A 9,903-nucleotide genomic window follows, 5' to 3' on the forward strand; every position below is an offset into this window, starting at 1 on the left:
TGTTCCGCCTCCTCGTCCTTTTCTTCCAATCCCTTTCCTGTGCACGCCCCAGGCATTTCCGCTTTTACCGAGTGGCCGGTTTCCGCCTTCCGGCGTGGACGGCGGCCGCGCCGAGGAGCGTGCTGGAGCCGGCAGGCAGGCTCCGAGAGCCCCCGCCCCGCGTGGCCGCGCTTGCCGGCCCATGGCCGCGCTGGTGGAGCTGGGCTTCGCGGAGGAGGCGCCCGCGTGGCGCCTGCGGAGCGCGCTCTTCCCCAGCAAGGTGGGCGGCCGGCCGGCGTGGTTGGGCGAGGCAGGGCTGCCGGGGCCCGCGGCGCTGTCCTGTCCGCGCTGCAGCCGGCCGCCCACCTTCCTGCTGCAGCTGTACGCGCCGCTGCCCGGCCGCGCCGACGCCTTCCACCGTGGCCTCTTCCTCTTCTGCTGCCGCCACCCAGCCTGCTGTGCTGGCCTGCGGGGTGAGGGGCCGCGCGCGGGGTGGGGAGAAAGCGGGGCCGCGCGGGGGCAGGGCCGCGCGCGGCTCCGTGCTCCGAGTTGACATCTGTATCCGTATTGTTTGTGCTGTGAAACAGCAGGTCGCTGCCCACCTTCCCGGTTAGAGGCAGCCGCTCGGGGCACTTACTGTGCGCCTCTCTGGAGGCGTCAGGGGCGCCGAGGGGGTGACAAGGGTTTAACAACCCTTAATCAGTTGTTTTTGTTATCAACCGTTTTATTGGCACTTCATATATCATACAATTGAATAGTTCGTTCATTTCAAGAAGAGTTGTACAATCAGTTTTAAAATGTTTTCTTCTTCCTTGTACTTATTGTCATTAGTATACTTTTTAAACTTGTAGCAAAAATATACACAACAAAATGCTCTCCAGTTCGACAGTGTATGTATAATTAATTGCCATAGATTGTACGCCTAATGTTGTGCAACGATTATCGATAGCCTTTCCCACGTTATTTCACCACCATTAACATAAGTTCAGTGCTCCCTAAACAATAACTCTTCCTCCTTCACCCATGGTAACCATTGGTTAAGTTTGGTTTCTTTTTTTAAAGTAGTTTTCGTGATACAATAGTCATATATCATACACTTCCATGGTTAAATCGCTTTTAAAGAGTTGTCCATACATCATCACAATCAGGTCCAGTGTTTCTTCCCTCCCCAATTCCTCCCACCCTCCCCCATAAACCATTGCATCAGTCATTGTCTATTCATCCACTCCTGTGCATCATAAACTGGGAACCTAACAGAAACAATAACAAACAGCCAGAAAAAGGAGAAAATAATAGTAATGTAAAGATAAAAATAAAGAGTAGGAAAGAACAGACAATAACAGTATTAGGGAAGCCAGAGAAGAAATTTCTGTCATGTAACAAGAAATATTTGGGCCTAAAACAAACTCAGGTTGGGTCAAGAGGGAGGTCAACTGACCAAGTACAATCAAGTTTACCGTCATCTCTAGTGGGGATCTGCCAGGGGCTTAATCAGACTAGAGATGGATACAAATTATTCTGTTCTTAGAAACCAGAAAAGAAAAGAAAAAACACTAACATGAGCAGACAGCCTGGTCCTTCTGCCAAGGAGTTTGAGCCACTGATCAAATGGGACACCTATCTTTATTTTTTAGAAAAATGGATCGTTCTCATCTCAGCAGACTGATTACTGATTTATCTTCATTATTAATTTGATGAATTTGACAACCCCAGGAGTCAGCCCCTGCCCACACACATTGAGTTTCTAGACTTCTGGTCTTTTTAACTTATGTTCCGACCCCAACTCTCCAATGATCTTCTTCCAGAAAATTAGAAGTTCCTTAGTGGACTGTTCACCAGAAGATAGGGTGGTCAAAACCCCAGCTACTCTGTCCTCTCTGAGGGAGAACAATAGAGACCCTATGAGGCATTTGCTTTGTCCTGTGCTCTGCTCTGTGGCTGTGAGTTCAAATCAACTCTACTGCAGTGGGCAAGGAGGAAATTTTCCTTCTGATTTTTTAAGTTTCTAAAATTTCAGTCCGGAGTGGAGGCACAATTCTTAATTGAATTAATCTGCTCTATGTTTTATTGAAAATTAAATTTTCTCCTTCCTTAGTGTTTAGAAATCAGCTACCCAGGAAGAATGATTTTTACTCCTACGAGCCCCCTCTGGAGCAGCCTCCCCCAGAGGCAGGAGCATCTGTGTGTCTCCAGCTCAAGTCTGGCACTCACCTCTGCCGGGTCTGCGGCTGCTTAGCCCCCAAGACATGTTCCAGGTGCCACCAGGCACATTACTGCAGCAAGGAACACCAGACCCTGGATTGGAAGTGGCACCGGCAGACCTGCTCGCCAGCAGGTGAGACCACAGCGCTGTTGCGGAGCCTCTGTCACGTCCTGTAGACTCTTCCTCAGCCAGTGAGCCCCAGGAACTGGTAGCTCTGTCGTCCTGTGGCAGCTCACACTCTGAGAGAGAACGTTGCGTAAAACAAACAAGGAGGTCATTTATGTTACCTCTGCACTCATTTCTGACTTCAGCCCCACTCACCGGCCCCCAGGAGGGGCTGATGTAGAGGGCCAGAGGCAGAAACTGCTAGTGTGTTGCTCACTGTAACTGAGGGCTTATGCAGCACCTCCTGAGCTTTCTATTTGTAATTACATGAAGATCTCAGTTGAATGGGATCTGACTCTAAACTGACTCTAGAGGTCATCCTGTCATTTCAGAGCGCCCCCTCGTGTGTGCTGAGCAGCTTAAAGACGTGTTTGTGGGCTGGGCTCTGCCCTTCCTTCCACTGCCCTCTTAGGTTTTCTCTAGAGTGTCTCAGCAACCAGACCTGCCTTGTGGCCCTAGAAGGCCACATTGCTGAGCTCGCCTCTCCCTTGGCTACACATGCCTGTGCTCTCTGTTCGCTTTCTGATCTGATGCTCCTAGAAGGTGATGCCAGTGATTTCACAGAACCCAGCCGCATGCTGGTGTCCTCAGGCCGACTTCTGTTCTCTCTCACGTGACTGACACGGTGCTCCACGGTGTGGAAGGCTCATGCTCCTTCTGCCCGTGTGTTTGTGGTGTCTCCGTTTGCTGAGGCCCAAGATAGCTGCTGGAGCTCTAGCCGTGCGACTCACACATGGTGCAGGAGAGGGAGACCCTTTCCCTCTCAGGACACCGTCTGCAGGTCTCAGCGACCATTGTGCTGCCATCTTTGGTTAGGGCTGGGTGACCCTTTGGGACCTCTGTGTGCCCTGGATGCCCAACGAAGTGAACAGGGATTTTTCTGTTATGCAGAGAGCAGCGCAGTGCCGTCGGTGAAGGTTCCAAACTGACTGCAGCAGTCACCACTTGTGCTCTGGCTGGCGCAGGTCTGGCTTTTGTGGTGGGTGAACCCTGCTGTGTGCCCGGATCTCTAGGGAAGGCGGGCAGGCAGGCAGGCAGAGGTAGCGCTTTGAGGGTTGACCCCGCTGTTTATGCTCGGCATTCCCTGGTCACAGGTGTCTGACGTGTGCCTCTATGTAAGTGCACAGGTGATGTGTGCTCACTTAGGAAGGGTGACCATTCAGAAAGGGAGCCCTGGTGGCCCAGTGGTTATGCACTGGGCTGCTACCCACAGGTCAGCATCTGAAATCACCAGCTGCTCCTCAGGAGAAAGGCGAGGCGGTCTGCTCCTGTAAAGAGCTTACTGTCTCGGAAAGCCACAGGGGCAACTTCGGAACCGACTCGGTGGCAGTGAGTGTGGCGGTTTGGGTTCAGGTAGGAGGACTGTGATGTTAAACCACACTCACTGCTATCAAGCCCACTTGTAGTCAGTCACGCGCCCAGGTTTTCAGAGACGGAGCCTCATCTTTCTCAGAGGAGCACGGCAGGGGTGAACTCCCAACCCTCTGGTTCACGGCCCCCACCTAGCCCCCTGTGCCCAGAGCTCTTTGGTTTATTAAAGAGAAATGTTAGGGTACGGATTCTTTGTAATCACTTAGGGACAGGAAAATGCTGTCACCTTCAAAGTGGGATGGTGACTAACGATGCCAACGACCTTCCTTGTAGGTGCTGTGAGTGACGGGGTTCCAGACCACAGCTTCCTTTTTCCCGAATATGAGATTGTGATAGAAACGGAAGACGAAGTCCCAGCAGAGGAGGAGGAGAAGGAGGAGGAGGAGGAGGGCGAGCATGGCGAGCACGTGGACAGCGTGGGTGAGGCTTCACTCTCGTCACAGCCGTCCGTCCCAGGTGCACACATTAATCAATCCCACTCCCTCCTCCCAAACTTTGACCTTCAAAAAATGCTGCCCCTTGACCTCAAACGGTTGGCTCCTTAGATGTGTGTTACTCCCCTTACAGACCTGTCGTTTGGCTGAGAATTGAGCTGTGGGGTGAGTTCATTTCCAGATCTGAAGGTCCCACTTATTTTCATCTAGCCAGTGAGCCTGGTCCTTTGTAGGATTTTGAGTTTTGTTCCACATTTTTCTCCAGATTATTCAGTGCTTTCTAGTGAGGTCCCTTTTCAGAGCAATGGGCAGTGGTCGGGCACAGTCCAGTTCTGGTCTTGGGCACGTGGAGGCTGGTGTCCGTGCGTCAGGTGGGTTGTTCATGCTTCTTTGTCGGGGACAAGGAGGGACCAATAGTGGCACCTTGGGTGGCCACTCACAAGCTCTTCCGACTCTAGGTGCTCCTCCCCAGAGCAAGTCCTTGTGGACTGTTTGTGCCGATTAATCTTGGCGGCCTCCAGGCCCAGCGACCCATTCCCTCAAGGTGTTTGGTTATGTCTAAGATGTTTTTATAGCTTTGCCCCACGTTCATCGATATGTTTGTAGGGCAGGTAAATACAGCACGTACAGATATCCTCTGCCCACTCAGTGTGTATTCGTGAGTGTACTACTCCCTTCCACATGCATTCAGCCTGTGTGTCCCTCCATGCATCCCCTTGTAGAGCACCGTTGTCTCGGGATTGTTTATGTAACAGCATGGCTCTCTGCTATATTTCACTCTAGTGCCCCTCCCTGTGTCTTCTGATTCTATTGTTTTTGGGGGGATACCTTCTCATGTATATGTCTTTCTCTTCCTCCTCACCCAGGCTAACACATGCCCACTCTCTGAATAACACCCCCCCCCCCCCCCAGTAACCACCAAAGAAGGTTTCTTTAGTGTGAAGTCCCCTCGACTCTTGCTGGTTGTGGTCAGTGAAGTACTTGTGCTTCTGCCTTGTGCATGTGTAGTTCACAGGAGGCGCTCACACCACCTCAGGCCCCGGGCTCCTGCTGCGTCCTAGCCTGGCGGCCTCAGCACTCAGCTTGGTTCTCGGGAGTCTGCAGAGGGTTAGTTCTTGGGCAGCACTGCATGGACAGGCATGTCTGCTTACACATGCATGTTAGTACCCGAACCTCAGAGATGACGGGGATGTGCGTCAAGGGTAGACGCTAGACACACAACATGCCTTGCCTTGTATGTGCTGTGGGACTGTCAGTTCCACCATTGAAAGCTAAAGTTGCGTGTGCCAAGCCATCAGTGCTCGCGGTCACAAAAGATGAAACCCGTGGAGTGTGCAGCACATTCGGTTTGAGCACAAAGAACTGCTCTCGGGCTTCCAAGCCCCGGAGATAAGTGGGGTACGGCCCTGGAACCCAGGAGTGGAGGCCAAGGACAAAGGACTCCCCCGGAGCAGACAGGATAAAGCCACCTCTGGGGTCTGCACCCAGAACTCCTACTGCCAGCCACCAAAGCTAGGCGTAGTGTTACCACCACCATGAGTGGAGTCCCTGTCACAGCAGCACTTAGAAACTGTCCGACTGATGAGAGTAATTAGTGATACGGGAAGTATCGGTGTGTCTTTTAGCTAAAACCAAACAAACAGGCCACGGATGGTGGCTGTTGTGCCTCCTGGATCAGGCGGTGGCCTCCAACCCGAGTCGCATGAGACGCAGCAACTCACGTAAAAGAGGGTCATGATGGAGGGTCCAGGAGCTAGCTCATCGGGTTGCCATTACCAAAAAGCAGGCATGGGTCAGGATAAAATGGTGTGGGTTAATGGGTTCTAACTGAGGCTGAAGGGCACGTGTCTGCATTGGGAGGAGGCAGCTACTGGCCACATGACTGCCGCCACCCCAGTGCCCTTCCCACACACAAGTCTCCAAGGTGGTGGGCAGGAAGGGTCAACCGCAGGCCTGGGCCTCAAGGAGAGGATAGGGAGGGGGTGCTGTGGGGCAGGGGGGCTCGCTTCACTAGAGAATGATGTCAGGTTGGGGTGTCTGGCCAGAGGACATGTGGTCCAAGGGTCTTTCTGGAGGAAGTGCTGCCGCTGGTAGTGGTGCCGTGAGGCCGACTGGCACTTCGTGTTTGAAACTCCCAGGAAGCAAGCAGTTAGCTAGGACCCCTGGGGTTGAGGTGGATCTGGTAGCAGGAAGGGCAGAGGTGTCCTGGGTCATCCCCCTGCCATGCTGCCGTGTGGAACTGGTCCCTCACGTGCACGCATGCATGTGTGTCTGCCCTTCCACTGTAACGTTGAGCTGCTGACACCAGCCCTGTGTGTGTACGTGCATGTGGCCAGTAACTGTGCTGTGACTTCTCAGGTGACGCGTTTGAGGAAGAATTGGAGTCCATGGCAAAGCACGAAACCAGGGAAGATGAGATCTTCCAGAGGTTTAAGGCGAAAATAGCTCTTGAGCCTGAGCAGGTAAGCTAGCACTTGCCCTCCTGTGGACCTCACTCCTCAGGCCCTGGTGTTCGCTGTGGGTGTGGCTTTGAGACATACTGGAGATGTTGGGGGCTGTCCTGGGTGCCGGTGCAGATTAGGGTTGCTGTACGGAGCCACTGAACAGCTGCTGGAAGACTAAAGGCCCGCTGCCCCTCATCTTGAATTTGGCCCTTGGACGCATGTTGTGAAAGGAGCACAGGCTTTGGGGTGGGCGGACCAGGTGGCCTCCACTGCCCTCGCAAGTATCGTGGACAAAGGCAAGTGCCGTGGACAAAGGCAAGTGCGTGGTGAGCACTCAGCATACTGTGCCATGGCCTCTGGTTCAGCAAGGGTGGCAGGGATGGGCTCACGAGTGGACTGCAGACAGACTGCTTCCAGGGTGAGGCACCAAGGTCTGATCGTGATCCTGGCTGGTTTCAGATTCTCAGGTATGGCCGTGGGGCTGCACCCATCTGGATTTCTGGTGAAAATGTCCCTCGGGAGGAGGACATTCCGAACTGTCCTTGTGGTGCCAAGAGAATATTCGAGTTTCAGGTACGTACTGCCCTGAGAGGTGCGTTGCCAAGCTGACTGCCTCTCCGGATGTTTTAACTTGAGCAGAGTGGCCCATGCTGCATGCCTTATCTGCTCTTCATCCCTCATGGCGATTGACTCAAGTCTCGCCCTCGCTCACGTGGTTGTGTGAGGTACCATGAGTCCGTTCCCCCAGCACAGCTGGGTGAGCCACTGCAGGCCCTGCACCACCCCCACGGTGCCCGTTGTTGCAGCCTCTATCTTGTTGAGGTCAGCTTTTCCAGATGGGGTCAAAAACTCACCACCACAGGGTTCATTCTCACTCAAAAGGAGCCCTCGGGGCGAGAGGGAGCCAGCCCTGGGGGTTCCCTAGACTGAGCATCTCTCCAGAAGTGGAAGACCTCTTTGGAGTGGCCAGTGGTTTCAGACCGCTCACTCTGTGGTTAGCAGCTCAGTGTATGACCCACCACACCACCAAGACTCCTACCCACACATAGGGGACTGGGACCCAATGTATCCTGGGGCAGGGAGGGCTAGGCAGCATGTGCTTTACGGGATGTAAGTCATAGAATTCGCCCTAATTAACTCCTTGATGATCTAATTATGTTCCTCTTTTTTTTTTCAATTATGTTCCTCTTGGAGTTTTTTTTTTAATACCACGTGATTTCATTAACAGAAGGAATGCTGAATCAAGGGACAGTTCTGAAACTTTGTTCTGAGGGATTTTTATAGATGTTGTGTGGAACACTTTTCCTGCTGCTCTTGGCAGGGATGGATAGTGAGACACCTGTGTCCTTGGCTCGAGGGTAGAGCTGTGGCGGGCACACTTGTTACTCTGGACTTGGGGATGGGGTGATACATTATGTGGGAGACATGTTCCCCTGAGCTCTGCACTGCCTTCTAGATCTTCTGACAGGTGTATACGCTTTAGGGAGCTTAGAACTAGAACCTGGAAATAGAAGCCTAATTTCCAATTGAAACACTGAAGAGACCAAGTTTTGCAGAATTGTGCTCCCAGGATGCACTGCCTTTCAGGCGATCCCAACTCTAGGGGGACCCTAGAGGATAGAGTTGAGCTACCCTGCAGGGTTTCCAAAGCTGTAAACGTCTAGGGGAGCAGACAGCTTCATCTTTCTCTTGAGAAGAGACTGGCGTTTCAATTAGTAGCACAACACTTACCCTTCACTGCCATCAGTTCAATGCTGGCTCATGGCAACCCACTGTGGGTTTCCAAGACTAACTGTTTACAGGAGTAGAAAGCTCGGTCCTTCTCCCTCAGAGCTGTTCGTGGTTTCGAACTGCCAACCAAGCGGATCACAGCTCAATGTAAAACCACTGCACCACCGGGGCTTCTTCACTTCATGCAGTCCTCTGTACAAAGTGGGCACACACCCATTTCTTTCAAACACACAGACTCCTAGTGACTGGCACAGGGCAAGTCAACCCCAAAGGGGGGAAGTGCCGGTGGGTGCTGTACGTTTCCTGGGTCATGGAGGTGGGTAGTAAGCATTGAGAGAGGTGTTTTTATCTGGAGTACAGCTGATTGTATGGAGAGACCCTGGACAGAATGGTGGATTCTGGGATTGACTCCAGCTTCCTCCGTGTGCTGTTTCTCCGGGTGGAAGAATTAGAAAGAACTCAGATGTCACTGGTGTCAAAGTGGAGGGCGGAGCATTTTCAAAGTTGTTTCCCCTCATTGTGACTATGCTGTCACCCGTGCAGCCTTCAGCAAACAGTGCCCCGTCTAGCTCGGTGTTTCTCTAGGCAGAGTAACAGTGCCTGCCTGGGGAGCAGCTGAAGCTTGACCTGGGGAGCATTTTCTTGGCCGGCCAGCTGACCTGTGAGGCATCAGGTGGGGCTGTGCCCCGTGGAGAGCGACGTGCCGGTCTGAGGTGCCTGTGCCCTGGGGTGTTGTCCAGTCTGATCTTCATCACCCTCTGCAGGTCATGCCGCAGCTGCTCAACCTCCTCAAGGCTGACAGCCTGGGCAGGAGTGTGGACTGGGGCGTCCTGGGCATCTTCACCTGCGTGGACAGCTGTGCGCTAGGTGCTAGCTACGTGGAGGAGTTTGTGTGGAAGCAGGACGTGACGGACACAGCCTAAGGCACGGTCTCTTCCGAGCGTGGCAAGAGCCACTCGAGGCCCACCTCTGGGGCTGTTTGCAGCAGAGAAGCAAAAGCGCCCAGTACCGGGAGGATGCAGACCTGACCGCACACTCCATGCCGTGAGGCCTGTGTTGCCGACCTCGCTGCTGGTCCCCGTGTGCGTCCAGCAACTCCCCTGTGTGTAATGTGCTCGACACAAAGATAAACTGTTTAACACGCCCAGTCTTATACCTGGTGCTGGCTTACCTCCCAGCCTGCAACACAAGCAGCACTGACCCACCAGGCCCCCGGGGGACAGGCAGGGACTGCGGTGAGAGGGCTGGGGCCAAGCACAGGAAGCTTCAGTTCTGAAACAGCAAGACTGGGAAAGCACCAGTTGTTGGAAAACATGAATTTGCACGGGTGCCACCTCAACTGACTGGGTCAGCACCTTGCCAGCTTCCAGGCACGCTGGCAGGCAGTGTCTGCAGGGTGAGGCATGCCCTCTCCAAACTCATGTTTCTAAGAGTGCACATGCTCCCAGTCCCAAGCCAGATTCTCACTGGGTGCGGCTAAGCCCAGCAAAGGGTCACGCTTGCTCGGGCTGGCCTGATTGCTGATGTGTGTGCTTGAGCGATGACATGCATCAAATTCCCACGTGGAGAGGTTACA

General features: G+C 53.4%; 1 protein-coding gene across 2 annotated transcripts; it reads left to right on the top strand.

The window, feature by feature from the left end:
- Positions 1-73: 73 nt before the first annotated feature.
- On the top strand, positions 74-9,474 carry PDCD2 (programmed cell death 2). Of its 2 annotated transcripts, none has more exons than XM_075554231.1 (6): positions 74-452; positions 2,075-2,314; positions 3,992-4,138; positions 6,511-6,614; positions 7,056-7,169; positions 9,092-9,474. In XM_075554231.1, exons 1-6 carry the CDS (start codon positions 182-184, stop codon positions 9,248-9,250), a joined length of 1,035 nt encoding a protein of 344 aa, XP_075410346.1. In that variant the 5' UTR covers positions 74-181; the 3' UTR covers positions 9,251-9,474. The 2 variants fall into 2 exon arrangements, with proteins under 2 accessions (XP_075410346.1, XP_075410345.1); XM_075554230.1 differs by having other exon boundaries at positions 76-452; positions 3,992-4,174.
- Positions 9,475-9,903: the final 429 nt, after the last annotated feature.

This window comes from Tenrec ecaudatus, chromosome 7, assembly GCF_050624435.1.
Source record: "Tenrec ecaudatus isolate mTenEca1 chromosome 7, mTenEca1.hap1, whole genome shotgun sequence".
Classification (NCBI taxonomy): domain Eukaryota; kingdom Metazoa; phylum Chordata; class Mammalia; order Afrosoricida; family Tenrecidae; genus Tenrec; species Tenrec ecaudatus.